The sequence below is a fragment of the Balearica regulorum genome, chromosome 1, assembly GCF_011004875.1.
Source record: "Balearica regulorum gibbericeps isolate bBalReg1 chromosome 1, bBalReg1.pri, whole genome shotgun sequence".
Classification (NCBI taxonomy): domain Eukaryota; kingdom Metazoa; phylum Chordata; class Aves; order Gruiformes; family Gruidae; genus Balearica; species Balearica regulorum.
Window position 1 is genome coordinate 26,179,392 of NC_046184.1, and position 16,471 is coordinate 26,195,862.

The window sequence follows — 16,471 nt, forward strand, 5'->3', positions numbered from 1 at the left end:
TGGAACAGAGCCTCATTGTGCTACATACTGTGCAAGTGCAGGACAGGAAGATCACCTTTGCCCCAAAGAGATTTCTGATGATGCATTACTTTCTGGTACACGAATGCAGCATTTGACTTTAAAACCACATAGCAGAGATTTCTGTGAAACTCTTAAGGTGCTGGAAATAGCACATCTGCTATTCCACCATTTTCATTTTAATGGCTACATTACATTTTACTTCTGTGTCATTTTTGTGTGACTATGCTTTTTTTGATTATGGTTCTGATTGGTTTTAGGGTGGAGGAGGCTGTCATTTTGACTTACTTTCCTGTGGTCCACCCGGTCATGATTGCAGTCTGCTGTTTCCTTATCATAGTTGGAATGCTGGGCTACTGTGGAACAGTGAAAAGAAATCTGCTACTCCTTGTCTGGGTACGTTTCATAACCTCTAAAACCAGCTAACTTCTGCTTCGCTTCAAAGTGTTAAGAAAAGTTTTAATCCACAGGCACTAGATAAATACTGATTATTTTTTATTACCATGTTGAGTTATGATATTGGTGAAGAATTGTAATTGCAAAGCACACAGTAGGAAAGAATTTATTGCCTAGACTGCATTGTGCTGTGACTGAAAGACAAGCAGCGTCTCATTTGCAAAAATCCACTTCATTTAGTAGAGGAGCTGCTGAAGGGAAAAATAACTCAAACTCTTAAGTACTAATAATTATAGGAACGTGAGTCTGAGTGCTCTAAAATAAACCCTTATGCTACCCTTTTGACTCCATAGCTAAATAACCTAGACTTTGCTTTATCCCCACAGTTGATTGTGTGTGTAAAGTAACAGCATTTGCAGTTAATGAATGTTAATTCTGAGTGCGTTCAGGAGCTTTGCCTTCTCTTATGTAGATGCGGAATTTTGCAGTTGCATTTGAGCAAGTTTAAAAATAAATTCCAGGTACCCAGCTTTTCCCTTTGGAGGCTACATAACTGAGCCAACAGCAGCTGAAAAACAATAGTCTCTCCTGCACAGGGCTCTCTGTACAATTTAACTGTGATCAGGCTTTGACTGTCAAGGGAACCAAATGCTTTTTTCTTCATCTGGAAGTCAGTGAGTTTGAGTACAATAAAAAAAAAAAACACAACCCCAAAAAAACCCAAAACAAAAACCTTATCAAACTTGCACAAATTTTAGAGGTTCAGAGTTTAAAAATATGTAGACCATTGGCAACACTGAGATCAAAGAGTGCCAGGTACTTGTATACTTCTTAGAAGTCTAGCTGGTCTGCTCTGCAGAGTGTGGCTTTGTCTTTTAATGTGAAGATGAGCAGGATTCCAAGCAGTCTGTAGGCCCAAGAGAGTGGGAGCAGTGGACGTGAAAGAGATTTATCAGACTTGACTACTGTAATTGCAGTAGGAGAAAGTGGACAGGTAAAATCCTTCAGCTCTTGAGAATATCCAGAAGTCTTATAAAAGTAGAGTTGGGCTTTTGCTGTTTTTTCAGTGCACACGTTTTTCTTGTGGATTTGTGCGGGCTTAAGTACATGATACCTAGACCCCACAAATTTTGCATGAAATGACCAAAAAAAAAAAGTGAGAAGTTGGCTGAGATCTATGCAACCTTTACTTTTATCTAATGGGAAATAATTCTACCTACAGCTAAGACGGTGAGGAAACTGTACTGGGGTTTTGTTTTAAAATGTCTTTTATTTGAGAGGGTTGGAGTAAGCTTTATTTGAGATTTCCAACTCAAGGTTAGCAGCAGAAGTGTTTCTCAGTTGCAAGAAGGTAAATGCTGTTTCTCCTTGTAGGTATTTGTTTAGCCAGTATACAGTACGAAAATTTTTGTTTCAAAGCTATATAGGTAGGAAAAACTCATTTAAATTTGAATATTTTATAGTTATATAATAGTCATGCATTTTTTATTTTTAGATCTTAACCTTGCAATGTCAATGGGAACAAGTTCCAGATTTTACTTAGTTATGAGCACTTGCATAAAATTAATGGATTAATGTAATTTCATACCATATAATTATTTATCTAGTAATCTTTCTTACATACTTTAAAAGGACCTTGTACATATTTTTGTCTTTTATGAATAGTGAAAGTATTAAAAGATGGTAAACTTACTAAGCCTTAGTTTTTATGGTAAGGTTATAAGATTATTTTCATAAAGTGTTTTTCATTTTATAGTAGTGATAGTTTTTAATGTGAATTAAAATTAATTAAAAGGCAAAAGCAGCTATATGATGTAGACCAATGCTACATAGTATCTTTAAAAAAAAAAAGTTATCATTTCTGGTATAAGCCTTGGAAAAAATCATAATTAATCCAAAAGAAAATGAAGCCAAAACTGGTTTTGGCCTTCAGTTTATTTTAACTGTCAGTGAAAAGAAGAAATCATTTATAGCTTCTAATGCCATCTGGAAATAAATTATTGAAAGTATGTTTAGGCAGTCAAATTATACTAAACCAAACCAAGATATTTCTGTCATTTTAAGTCATAGTATTTCTTTTTCAGGAGCCTGAGAATTTGCTCTTGCTAAGCAAACTGATAAGCAAAACTAAATGATATCTTCCTAAGTATGTCATTGTCTTTGATTAATTGTTAAATGAATGCAATCATGTTATACCACAGAAGTATGCAGACGTAAGTCAATGCTTCATTCATCAGACTAATCAGAAAAGTGATGGATCAACAAAATGGGCTTTTGTACAACCAGATGAACTAAAAGAAAAGAACCTTCATGTAAAACATTAACAACCTCTTCAATCATGCTTTTAATCTTCTTTTTGAAGTACATGAACAGCCATAATGATGGCATGCAGAGATATTTGGATACAAATCTTGACATTCCTGGCAGCATGCTAATTGCTAGTGCTAATGTTGTTAATTGAATTGGATTTTTTGAAAATCTAATAAAGCATAAGGACCATAAAATATCTGTATTATGGTGTTAGATATTTTTAAAACATCTGAATACATAATTATTTTAATTTGCTTTTGAAATTTTATCTTGCAATTAAATGCTTGAAACCTTCCCAGCTTCACATGGGGCATAAATATAAATTGAAAAAAAGTTTGCTTAGCTTAATAGTAAGAAAATATAATACCTCAGTCTTCTGTGGTGCGTGCTCGAGATTATTTGTAGAACCAGCATTTTGAAGGTATGATCATTTAATTTTAATTGCTTCAGGAATACATAGTCCTGAAGGCTAGTTGGTACAAAGAGCCCATGTGTACCTTAAGTGTCTGTAATACAATTTTGTTGTGTGTTGTAAGTGACCAATGTCCTCATGTAGAAGTGGCTGTGATGCCAGCCTAAACTGGAACATCTGGACTCCTCCAAGTCACTGACTTGAATGTATAAAAAGTCCAAGGATGAGAATCTAGAGTCCAGGTTTTATGGTGCTTGTTCCAGTTTTTCAAACAAGATTCTTTGAGTTATTTTTTTCAAATCCAGAACCATCCTTTGCCTCTTCTGACGCTCTGTCCGTTTTGGATTGTTTTTAAAGTCTGTTGTGCGCATAGCCTAACCAGGAAAAAAACCCAAACAAACCCCACCAAAAAACCCTCAAAATAAAACCCCACACATGGATATATTCTTTAAGAATAATAACCTTAAGAGGGGTGTGAATTTTTTTTAAGTTCTTCTTTTATTGAGACAACAAGAGTAAACTCTCTTTCTTGACAAGAAGAGCTGCATGAAAATCCCATTGGAAAGTACTTTCCTGGCTGGAGTTTTCATTGCAAATTTTGGCATTTATAACTACGAGTTTTCTGTAATTACAGCCTTCAAACAGCACAGGATTCAAATTTGTCTGCATATGTTTTCACAAAGGAAAAAACTGTTTGAAATATTTAATGGTCAATAGGGCAAATCCTTTTACTGATTTTTATCATAAAGTTGGCAGAGAAATAAGTATTCCTCAGAGCTAAATGTTGTTAGATGCTGTTGATGTGTGGTCAAACAGCTTGTTACTTCAGTTATGGCAGAACCTGGTTATAAATTTGAACTTGGCAGGGTAAATTGTCTATTAATTGAGCTGAAACAGAACCAGACAAACCATCGTTAAACTAAACCGATCTTTTCTTCAAAAGCAGGCAAATATTTCATAAAGAGATAAAAATGAAATGGTACTATGGTTTGGTAGAAAAGGTAAACTGGAGACATGTGACAAACCTCAGGTGACTGTGGCTGTGTCATGTCGGTAGCTCTCAGCCAGCTAAATGCAGTGCTGCTGAAGTGGTTTCTGTAAAGACCATCTGAAGAATGACAGGGAACCAGGGACTGTATCATCACCTGGGGCAGATTCTTCTATACCCATACACCCATTTCAGTCCATGTGGATGCAGAGGTGATAGCGATGATTAAATTTGGATATCTGCTATATCGCAAGATACCAATAACTGCTAATGTCTTCCTAGAAGGGACTCTTACTCTGTGTGAAATGGTAGCTGCTCTACAATACTACAGCACCAACTGTTCCGCAGTACTTGTGCACAAATTAGTAGGACAGTTTAGTGATGATTAATTTTTTTGTCTTTTTTTTTTTTGTGGCAGCATGTATTTCTGCAATAATATGTAATATAGTTTATTTGTTCTGTAATAATAAAGGATATTTGTTTTGACCCATGTGGACTCTTACCACAGTTACAGCTGTTCCAATAGCTTGTACTACCATTTGGCACTAGACTTGTTATTTACCAACCAGAAGTATTTCTTCATTATTTAACTACCAAGCATTGAAAGGGAAAAAATAACTGACAAACATACTTGGTGTAAACCCGTGCAGTTTAGAATTAGAACAGAGACTGAGTTGATTTTCATATTTTGTGCTTTTTATCAGCAACTCATTTACAAATGTGGTATGAGCAGGAGGAAAACAGAGATTCACAAGACAAGTTGGCCTGCCTTGTTGAACATCGGGTTTAGGTGGGTTTATAGTACTGCAGTACAAGTTTGAGAAGCCAGTACTGTGCTAAAACTCAAATTGAGATAGTCAGTGAGTAAGTAAGGGGCTGGACATTTAGCTTGCATTTGGAAATGCTGCTTGTTTGATGTTCCACTTGTAAGAGAAAATACACTTAAAGTTCACCAGTTGTTATTATACCCCCATAGTTTCAGATAAGAGCGGCTTTGTCAAGAAAATACAGAGCCTTTTTTTGCTTTTTTTCCCCCTTGTATTTCTAACTTTCAATTCAAAGGTGAACTACTTGAGGAGATGCCTGTATTAATCATGATTAGACATCTTTTTGCCTTGAAATGGGACAAGAGGGTAAGCTTCTTTCCTGTTCAGATCAGGACTGTTACATTTTGAGATTGGTGATGCCACAGTGTCACCACAGAGCAAAGCTGGGCTTTGCAGGAGTGGGTGAACTCTGCAAGGGCTCCCAGCGTGGTGGAGCAGGTTATGTTGGTCCTGGGGTCCCATGCCAACCTCTCTGTCTGCCTCTCTAAGCATGAGGTGAATTCTGTTGACCTTGTCTTCTCCAATGTAAATGTACAGCGCTGTGTATGTACTTGAAAGACCTTTGCAAAGGCAAGTGCTTTGAAACGGTGCCTAATTTTCTTAACTAGGAGAGGGAGCTTACAGACAAGAGGTACCAGTTGCCTAGCGTTATGGGCTATTGGGAGCCATTTGGAGACAAAGGGTGCTGCCTGCTGAACAAACAGCAGGCAAGAGCAGCTGCGTATTTGAGCAGCGTGGAGGAAAGAGAGTTGGTTTGGAGGAGGTAGCAGGAGTTGAGCTGGTGGGAGTGTCCGGGTCTTCTTGTGAATGCTTGGCTTAAATCCACGTTTGCTGTGCTCACAGTGATGATCTGCTTCCTTTCACCCCAGCACTTACAGCTGCCTGGAACGCACAGCCATACAGGTACTACTTGGTGCAGTTATCCAATGAGTCAAAGTAACGAGAACTGTCCAGCCCCTTGAGGGAAATTATTCAGGGAAATGCCTTTGACTTACAACAGCAAGGTTGGACAGTGTGGTTATGATGCTGTCAGTTAAAATGTTGGGATTATTTTTTTCCGTACTTCTGCAATAATCAAGAGCCACTTGCTTATCCTTTTGGAAAAAGGTACAGTGCTAAGTTAAAAGGTAAATATCTGTTGACAGTAGTCATTTTATGGTCCCAGTATGTTTTAAGCATGAAACATGCTGCCTGGACTTCTGTGACGTGCTTTTTACTGCGTGCTATACTTTTAGGCTCACCTGATGAGGGTGACTACTCTGCCTGTTCTTGGGGATGTATGTCCTGAGTAGTGGTTTTACTAGGTGCCACCATGTCTGGCCTCATGACCCAAAACTTTTGGAGCAAGCCTTGTTCCATTTATTTTCCTTGTTCCTGTTTTCCCCTTTCCCAGTGTGAAAGTTGCTTCCTCCCTCCAAGTTCTGGAAAGTCATTGATGCCCAGGGCAGTAGAAGAGACTGAAGTGTCACCAGAGCTGAAAACGGCTCTGGAGTGATACTCCCTGGTGAACAGAGGAGGGAAGATAGTAATAGAAAGGTTGGTGAAATGCAATGATGGAAGTGGGTACTAGGAAGCTATTGAAAAGACGGGGACTGATATGACAGTAGATTCAAGAGACTGGGGTTGAGGCTAGAGAGCTGGGAGTGATACCAGGATGGGAATGAAGGGTGCTGCGTCTTGACTGAAAAAGACGGGCAGCTGCTGAGATGATATGTGGTCTAGCTGCCATAGTGCTTTTTTTCCCCTTGTCCTTCCCAGCTCCTCTTTTCTCATTGCTTGTTTGCCCAGTTTTTTTCCCTCTGCTGGAAGTTAATAGGGAATGGGAGAGTCCCTGAGAGCAAGGAAGGAGTGAGTAAACAGATCGACAAAGCCCAGCCAAACCTCCATGTCTTGTCTGAAACACAGCCGAGCCCCACCAGTGGGGCATGCCTTGGTGCTGTGGTTCAACTGCATTCCTGTTGCCACAAACTGAGTATGAAGTGGATGTCTTGTCAGGCAAATTAATCCTTTTCTTGCCTCATCTTGTTCTTTTGACAGCACAGAGACACTGCTGTGTGCACGGGGGCTGTGATGTGGGGTTTATATCTAAGAGCACTTCTTCACTCAAAATGGTGAATGTTTGAGGTGTTTTGGGGCATGCTGAGATAGTTATTGTGTGTATCAGCACTGAATTGGTCTATTTTACAAGGAGAAAGAATTTTCTTGACTAAAGAAGCATTTCTGTAGTGTTTAATTTCTTTGGTAGAAAATAAAGAGGGGGTAGAGATATGAAGGGACCTGTGTTTTTAAAATCTTTGTGGAACAGGAAACTTTAGTTTTTAATATAAATCCTATAAAATAAGGGGAGGGAAGAAGGGGGAAGGGAATATTGTAAGCTATGAGAAAATTATGGTCTAATGTCTATCTTTACCTATGTCCTGTTCAGTAATTTACTCTGACCTTGCAATGACCCTTATTCCTTAGAGTTCATTGACTTGAGGTAATTGAGCCTTGGGCAAATAAATCCTAATAATTGTCTGAAGTGTGCATTTGCTCATTTCCAAAGTAATACTTGTTTCCTTATATAAGCAAAAATTAACCGTTACAGTAAAAATTTAAACCAGATCATTAATATCTCACAGAAGAATCAAGGCTGTGAACAAAGTTCTAACTATTCATAAATAATTCTGTTTAGTTTTTAAAAAAGCAAAGGAGTCAATCAAAAGAACTTGGACACATACCTTAGAAAATTAAAATGTTCATTGCCATCAAAAATCTTTTTGTTTTAATTCAGAAAATCAGTTATAAAGATTTTGAAAAAGTGGTAGCTATTTATATAAAACTTGGACTTTGCAAAGGTCACAGGCTTTAATACATTCTGATAAAATTCTGTGATCTGGGAAACCAAATCTAAAATAATAGAGATATTTGATCATTTTGCTATGGAACGTATTGATTTTGAAGAACTGGATGGCATTCAGTAGCTAACATTGTAAGTTGGTGGTTTCAGCCCATTTCCTTGTTGACTTGTGACTGTGTCTCTCACAAATTTCTGCGTTGTCAAGCAAGTAAACCAAATTTTAAATCAGAATGACAAATGAACTGTTAATCCCTTCAGGGCAGGGCTGAGGGAGTTGGGGAGGGAGGAAGGGGGGGGCAGGGGAAAGTTTGTGCTGCTGGAGTGGATAAACAGAAGATTTCAGTTTTCCATGCAGCTAGTCTGACTCCATTTAATGAGTGTTGCTACATTTTTAAAAAGTATAGCTGGATTAATCATTAAAACAACCTCATTAGTTTTTAAACTGTAACAAAAGTAAAGGGACTCATAGCTTGTAACTTACGGAGGGAGGAAGGACTTTTTATTAGGTTTTGCACAGAAAGAGTCTGGTTCCCATTGGTGATCCAGCGGTGGTGGTCATCTGATGTTTCTCAGGGTGCAGACAGATGTCTGGATGGCTTGTGTCTCAGAAGAACAAGCCTGACACTCTCAGGCTGTTAGCTGTTGGGAAATGCTATGCACAACCCTCTTAAAATCTTCTGGCATCTGTTTTACATACCATATACTCCGATCTTTTAGAGATTCCCGTAAGGTTTCATTCTGCAGCTGCCTTACCCTTGGAATCTCCATCAGCCCCTGCCCTTCCCTCCCAGAGCTCTCCTTGCCTCTCTTGCCATATGGACCACGTTGCCCAAGAAGGTGGTGTAAGCACCAGACAGCAAGTCTGAGGAGGCTGGACTTGCTGATCACCTACTCTTCACTTGCTCTGACATGAGGATTGTGGTTTTTCTTGAGTCTGAGGGGGTGGGGGGGGGGAGAAAAAAAAGTGGTTTTATATCTTCTGGGACAAAAGAAAAACGCTTGGGAGGAGAGTGGTAAAGCTTGAAAAAAGTTGTTTATTAAATGAAGTACAGAGCATGTGAATGATGATTCATTAATAAGTACACTGATCCTTCAAAGAAAAGCACGTTTGCTCAAAAATGGAAGGATTCCTTGTAGACCAGATTCTCCAAAAGCTGCAACACCCCTTTATGCTCTCACTTCACCATGTTGCAACTTCTGACTCCAGTCATTAGCCCCTGCCTGCCATTGCCATTTGCTGTTCTATACAGAATGCTGTCTTGCTTTCTTGCTGTCTGGAAATGAGCTTAAGAGGCCACCAATATTTTGAATATGTTGTCTGATAGGATATATTTGTTCTGTAGGGATGAATTGAGGAGACTGTGATGTCTCCTCAGGTTTTCTAGGATGACAGTAGTTAACTAGGAAGCTGTCAGAACAGATGAAATAGAGTCCTAATCCCAGTAACAGGAGCATCATGCAGCGTGCAAACCAAAAGGTTTAAGGGAGGGAAAAGATGAATTAAGCCACTCCTGTGCCTTTCTAGTTCTGGTGAAATTTGGGTTGCTGCAGAACCCTGTCTCAGTTCATGTTTTTGCAAGTCGCCTAACTCTTGCTTCCAAATCACACGTCCAAACTGCAAACAAAATGATCATACCACATTTGGTACGAGCAGGATCAAGAGAGCAAGACTGAGGATATGCCCAGGTCTTTGATTGTCCTCGTGTGTGGGCTAACAGCCCACTGATTTGACAGTTATAGTAGCTGAATGCTGATGAGGCATTCCATACGTCCAGGGAACTGGTTGAGTCACCATCTCTGGAGGTGTTTAAATTACGTGTAGATGTGGTGCTTAGGGACATGGTTTAGTGGTGGACTTGGCAGTGCTAGGTTAATGGTTAGACTTAAAAGGTCTTAAAGGTCTTTTCCAACCTAAATGATTTTATGATTCTATAGGTCATTGGCAAAAAGTTACCAAACCCAGCTGACAGAGCAAAATGCCCCATGTGGTACCACTTCAGGAACATAGTTGGGTGTGCATGGCTTTGTAGCATGGCTACCATTGCCTGCCTGGGCTGCTTGGCACCAGAGGGACTTGGTCACTAAGTACCCTATGTCCTCAAATTTCCATGAGGGCTTCTGCTTTTAGCTCTATCTCTGGCATAATGCTTACTCTAGAGTTTGGAAGGACATCCTCGGAGGACAGTCAAGCGTTTTTTTTGTCTCTGCCAGTAGGGTTATTGTGGCTGATAGTAGGACACTGGGTATTCAGTGCAATAGCCAAGGCAATGTGAAAGAGACTACTGCAGGACACGAGTTTAACGCTAGTTTTCCTTTGCTAAATGTAATTATAATTTAATATTTCCACTGTCTAAAAACCTCTGAAAAATTCTATGTCCTTGGAAATACTTCAGAGAAGGGCATTTAAAATGGGGACTGGCATAGGAGGAGGAGCAAAATTTTTACAAACTCCTTCCATTTACTGTGTTTTCTGAAGTCCCAGCTTTTCCATCATCCTGTTGCCATGTTAATAACAAAAACCGAAGGTTATTTTTCACCAGTTCTTTTCACCTGTTGCCTGAAATGCATAGACAAATTATATTAAGTGATTAATTGCAGAATCGTGTGGCATATTCAAGACGAAAAAATCTCTAGAAGTACAGTAAGAGTTTTGTATTACATCTCTGCAAAACCCATAAAATGTTGTGCTTCACACTTTATATTGTTCCCTGCAGTTGCCCACAATTGCAACAAAAAATCCTATACTTCGCAGAATAGAAAGCCACGAGGGAGAGATTTTATGTTGAGAGGCATTTCATGTGTGTGCCGTTCACCGTTACTTGCTGAACTGAATGGGAATTGTTGGAACAAAGACCTTTCAAACAAACGCAAAATATCTTAGATTCAGTAATTACGATTTTGTGCTTGTGTTTGCTGTTTTTATTTGTATTTGTATCTAAATGGTTGAGATGATCAAGGAAGAAGTGTGTTCCCATAACGTATTTTGTGGTGGTGGTCATTCAGTTAGTTGGGTAGAGCAAATAGAATAGCAAAAAACCTGTCATAATTTAATTAGGAAAAATTGATTTTGTAGTTCAGTGGTTAGCCTTAGATAGATATGAAGATCTTCTGGCCATATGCCAGCACATATATGTTCCATGTATGGATACTGGCATATATGCAGCTTGTATCCTCTTATGGGATGCCACTGCTGTGTGCAGGAATTTTATTCAGACTAAAAGTTCTGATCCTATTTAGTCCATACAGGTGTTTCTAAAAATAGTTTTAAATTATTTTGATTTTTTTTTATGCAAATGTGAAAATACCATGTACCTTTTCAGTGCTTTATGAGGTTCTGATAGACTGTATGCAGGTAGCTATCTGAAAATAGCCATCTGAATTAGCACAAAACCTATTACTTCAATGCTAGTCCCCATTTTTTGGCTTCTTTTTTCTGTCCTTGACTGTTTACTTGATGGTTATCTGCCTTCTGTGATTGAATTTCATCATCATTGGATTTCCATTCCATACGTTCCATTATCCCACTGCCCTTTTTGTCTTATACATGAATTCCTTGTAGAAGTGGACTACAGTTGTCTGACTTTCACAAGAGCAAGACCTCTCTGGAGGTGGTTATTACTTGTAGTAGCTGAGTATGATTGCATAGTGTCTCTGCACTGGCTGTGAGTAAGCAGGTTTCCATGCTGTTGATGTGTGTAGTTTCTGCATCGGAGGTTTCAGGGCAGGATGAGGATGTGGTGTGGTCTCTTACACCTCTGCCATGTGAAGAGTATTCCAGCAGAACAGGGTCTGGTGACTGCTTAGGGAATATGCTTTATCTCTTTCCTTGGCCCTTCATCCCCCTGTCATTTCCACATCTCTTTGAAAGTGGTTTTCTTAGTAAGGACTTTGTTTCTGTTCCTGCTTCTTTCCTATTTTCTCTCTTGCACAAGAAGAGAAGGGGAATGGGATTCTCCTGAACTCCAGAGTTCCTAGTTCCTTCACCTCTTTCTCAGGACTGATGTGCTGGAAAAATACAGTTGTTTAAGCCTCCACAGGCTGCCAGTGCTGCAGCTCTGTGCACTGGGAAGCACCCATCCATTGCTGTGGAAAAACTCCAGGTGCTTCCGCAAGGCTACAGGTATTAGAGGAGATGCTCCTGTTGGAAAGCTGCTGCTTTACTGAGCTGCTGCCTGCCTTCCTCCCCTGGGGCCAGTGTTGGTTAGCAAGCTTAAGGAGGAAGTTGGAAGAGAACTAGCTCCTGCTAATTGACTACATCCATTTGACACTGCAGGGATGCTGAAGTTCAGAATCTTGGCCACATATGTGTCCGTGACTTAGTGAGGAGCAGTAAATGTCTACTACAATTATTATTTTATTTTTTATTATTGGCAAATATTTTTACATTGCTTTGCTACTCTCAAACGGCTGTTTTCTACCAGCATTTCAGTTACTCAGCTTCTCTCAAGGAAACAGTGTTTTGGCTTTTTCACAACCTTACTAGAGGAAATCCCTCAGTGAAACTCACTGCTGGGTTAGTAACAGGATGAAGGCACCACTTCAAATTTCTGATGACTTTGCATAGTCTGACTAGGGAGAGAATGGTAGTCATTACCAATTACTTACAAAAGAAAAATGTTAAAAGTCTGTAGGATTTGCCATGTAAAAGGACTCCAGTTCTTGAAGTGATTGTGGCTTTGCATCACTGCTTGTAGATTTTTTTTATTTTATGATAACCTGTAGATATCTTTGCAAAACTGTTCGCTCCCTTTTGTGCCTTCCCTATCCTACCCTCTCCCTGCCCAATCCCCCCCCCCCAAACAAAACAAACCCCCTCCAAAAAAACCCAACACAAAGTAAAAAAAAAAAACCAAAACCCAGTAGACAATATCTCGGCAATGGCTGAGAGTGCTGTGAGCGGGGTGTGGTGTAGGAGGTAATATCAGTGACCTGCTGGTGCAGTGTTGAGTGTAATGCACAGTGGTGTTCCTCAGTGAATTAGTCTCCTTTACAAAATGTAGCCACTCAGCCCATAGGAAAAAATATTAAGCCTTGCTTCAAAACCAAGTCCCTGTTTCTGGCAAAAGGCAGAAGTGTGCAAAGGCAGGAAGATGCATTTAGCATTCAGACTCCTGTGGGAATTTAATTGGGGACAAGGAATAAGCATTGAAGCCAGAAATAATTTCTGTGTTTGGAACATGGAAATTAGGGGTAATAAATTTAAATAATGGTTAGAGGTTCCCCCCGCCCCCCAACTTATATAAGAATTATTTGTTTTGCAAACCATTACATTCAGAGACGGGTATAATATTCCCCTTCAATAGCAAGGTGAAACTGAAGCTCCTGTGTGCGGGTTTGGTGTGCCTGCAGTTGCTTGGTTCCTAGAGTGGGCTTTCATGTGTGTAAAATCTTTGTGTCTTTTTTTTTTTTGGTCTTTTGCCTTGTGGACAGATGATGTGCTTTCTCAAGACAGAAGGCTTGATTCTGCAGTGCCCTGATGTGTCCAGATGTAGCTAGAGTCAGGACTGCTCAATTCCTGGCAGACCCAGAAGTGGTTTTTGAGTGAATCTGGCTTAATAGTTTTTTCTATCCCAGGCTATATTCAGTAACTGGAGAAAATCTTGGATTTGGCTCTTCTGTCTCCATCTGCTACCAGAAACTTTAACTGTATGCTGACAAAAATGAGGAGGTTTCAAACGTTAAGGTTTGTGAAGGAATGAAATGTTACAAGGAACTGCAAATTAAGAGTTTTCCAGGGAATGCCACATGTACAGCCCCAGATGTGTCCCTTTCACTATGATCAGTGAGTTTTGCCTAAGATTTGGGGATAGCAGGCTGTCACAGGCTTGTTATTCAATTAGAGTATAATTAGAGTATAAAACCACTGGCATTTTCTTTGACAGCTGAGAACTCAAATTTGCTTTTCACCTAAACGTTTAGTTCTTTGCTCTCTCAAAAATGTCGGTATTACCCATAATATTTATAATATTAAACATTAAGAGCTAAAGCACGTGGCATTCTTTCCTCCTTTTGAAGTGAATACTTTGCAAAGGAGATTTCCATCTTTTTTTAAAGAACCCTTTGCATAACTTGCAGGCACTACAGTGATAGTGGATACGTTGTCTAGAAGCTCATGAATTTACTTTTTAGAGAAAGCATCATTGTTCTTACAAGGTATGACTCAAATTTTTTCCTCTCTTGGACCTTTGGAGGATAAGCATATTTGTTATTGAAGGCCTGTACTGGAGCTCTGTATGTGCTTATAGTGTTGATTTATAAGGATACACACTGTGGTGTTCAGCTATCATGATGATAAAGATGCAATGTAATGGGATGGAGAATCATAGAATGGTTTGGGTTGGAAGGTACCTTAAAGATCATCTAGTTCCAACCCCCCTGCCATGGGCAAGGACACCCTCCACTAGACCAGGTTGCTCGAAACCTCATCCAACTTGGTCTTGGACACCTCCTAGTAAACAGGATCTTTTCTTTCAATACCATCTTTATTGAACAGACCTTTGCGGGGGGGCAGATTTGAGTACAGGTTTCTCATGAAAATTCACATGGATATTTTTACATGCGTGGTTTTAATTTGGCTGCTTGCGTCAACAAACCTAATTCAAGGAGTTAGATTTGATTAGCAAATAGAAGTTAAGGCAAGACACTGTTCAGTAGCTGCCAAGGTATCTGTGAATTACTCAGTTCCAGATGAGGTCAATGAAAAAGATGCCACTTAGATGACCATTAAATCCTAACACTTGTGGATTTATTTTCTCTATTTTAAATAATATATCTTACTGACTTTTTAATAGAAAAATAAAATTCACTTACCCTCAGTGCATGTGTTGTGTCTTTTACAGCTGTTCTAAATAGATTCCAGAATTAAATTACTAAATTAGAAGCCTTTTGGCATGCATCCTACTAATGGAATTACATATTTATTCTATTTTATGTTGTGATGGGATTTCTTTGATTTCTAAATAAAATTAAAATCCATGAAGACTGTAACTTTAAGTCTTGTGTACTGAGAACAAGAGGGAGCTCAGTCCATTGACATGTAAGAAAGTGTGGAGTCGATAGTGAATGGAACTATACTTCTGCTTTAAATAAAAGATAAGTGGGTTACTTTTAATAGAGAAGACCAGTTAAAGCAGTCTTAGTTCCATGCAGCTTTATCCTGCAGTTCAGAAAGCGTTTGTTGATGCTACACAGAAGATAGTCCTAATCTTTTTACTTGCAGCAATCAGTTTTTCTTAACTGGCATTACCAAGACCTGTACAGCTTCTTCATTTATACATTTATAAATAGTTCAAGGGTTAGATCTGGTAATAAACAAAATATTTCAATCCATTGCAATAAATATTTGTACATTAATGCCTGACCTCAAATACCTATGTCACTTTGGTAAGAACATAGATTTCAAGAATATTGTTTGCTTCCATCTTGTCAATTTTCTTTTTTTTTCCTTCTGCCTTTTGACTATTAGCATGATTTGGATATGTTGCTTAAATGGATAGAACTGCAAAAGCGATTTCTTTTTTTCCCACATATATAAGGGAAAAAGATTATCCTCTTTGCAACTCTTTTAGCATAATTTGTCATGATAGCCTTGTACTCTTGGGCAGTAAGGAAATGAATTTATTTTCCCATTGTAATGTTCATATGCTTCATGTTAAGTTAGTAAGAAATGTCACATGACTTAAACTTTCTAAAAAAGTTTGCTGCGTGAATCTTTCATATTTTGGTTACAAAAATATTTCCAATTCCGTGTCTTCAGTCATATGAAATGGTAATAATATTTTGAGATATCCTTTAATATTTTTAAGTCTTTTTTTCAGAGTTAACCTAAACATCAAAAATAACTAAGACCATTCTGTTTTCTGCAGTATTTTGGAAGCTTGCTTGTAATATTCTGCGTTGAACTGGCCTGTGGTGTTTGGACCTATGAGCAGGAAATAACGGTGAGTCAGAAAAGGAGGCTGCATTTTTTTCAACAGAAGAAAACAAAGATTTCCATTAGCTAGCTGTTTTCTAATTGCTGTAGTGTTTATCTTTGTTCATTATTCTGACAGTCTAATTTCATGTGACTGCCTTTTTTTTTTTAAAGAGATTTCTTCTGGGAAAGTTTGTCTGTCTGGAAGGTCCTCTCTGGGTTTCTCCCCACCCCCTCTGTATTTGAGAGCCAGATCCTGCAGTCCCTGATTTAAGGACTCTATTTTTTGCTAATTCTTCCTTGGGCAGGTTCTCATTGAAATCAGTGGAAGTTTTGAGGATAAGGTATGGATTTCAGGCTTAAGATAAGTATTTTGAGAGAGGAGATGTAAGAATTTGAAGGGATTTTGCCCAAAAAGTTCTTCAGGTTTTGAAGAGCTATAATAGAGCGTACTACATTGTGAACAGTGTGCTCTTTCAAGAGAGGGTTTGTTGTCTGCTGAAATCTTCACACTGCCTCCACAAGCTATAAAATGCTAGTTTTAAGCAAAACATGTCTTAGCTATAAAACACTCTTCTGTAAACTTGTGAAGAGGTTTTATCTCTGTCTAGTTTTTATGGCTGTACCAACCTTTAATTTTCTAACTGAAAACTTGTAACCATCATGCAAGAAAATGGGTAAGTGTTGAGCAGAAATTAAACTGAAATGTTATTCTGCTGGCTGCTACATCCTTACATCTTGTACTAAGTCTGGTTCATTTTTATGAATA

The 16,471-nt window shown here is 38.7% G+C and overlaps 1 protein-coding gene across 8 annotated transcripts in view; it reads left to right on the forward strand.

Annotated features, from left to right (window-relative positions):
- The window catches only part of TSPAN12 (tetraspanin 12), a 46,826-nt gene that overhangs the window by 15,177 nt on the left and 15,178 nt on the right, over positions 1–16,471 (forward strand). For all 8 annotated transcript variants that reach the window (XM_075743315.1, XM_075743325.1, XM_075743306.1 and 5 more), the window contains 2 exons: positions 279–414; positions 15,656–15,730. In XM_075743315.1, the coding sequence (XP_075599430.1) occupies positions 279–414; positions 15,656–15,730 (211 nt within the window). The remainder of the gene's footprint in view (positions 1–278; positions 415–15,655; positions 15,731–16,471) is intronic.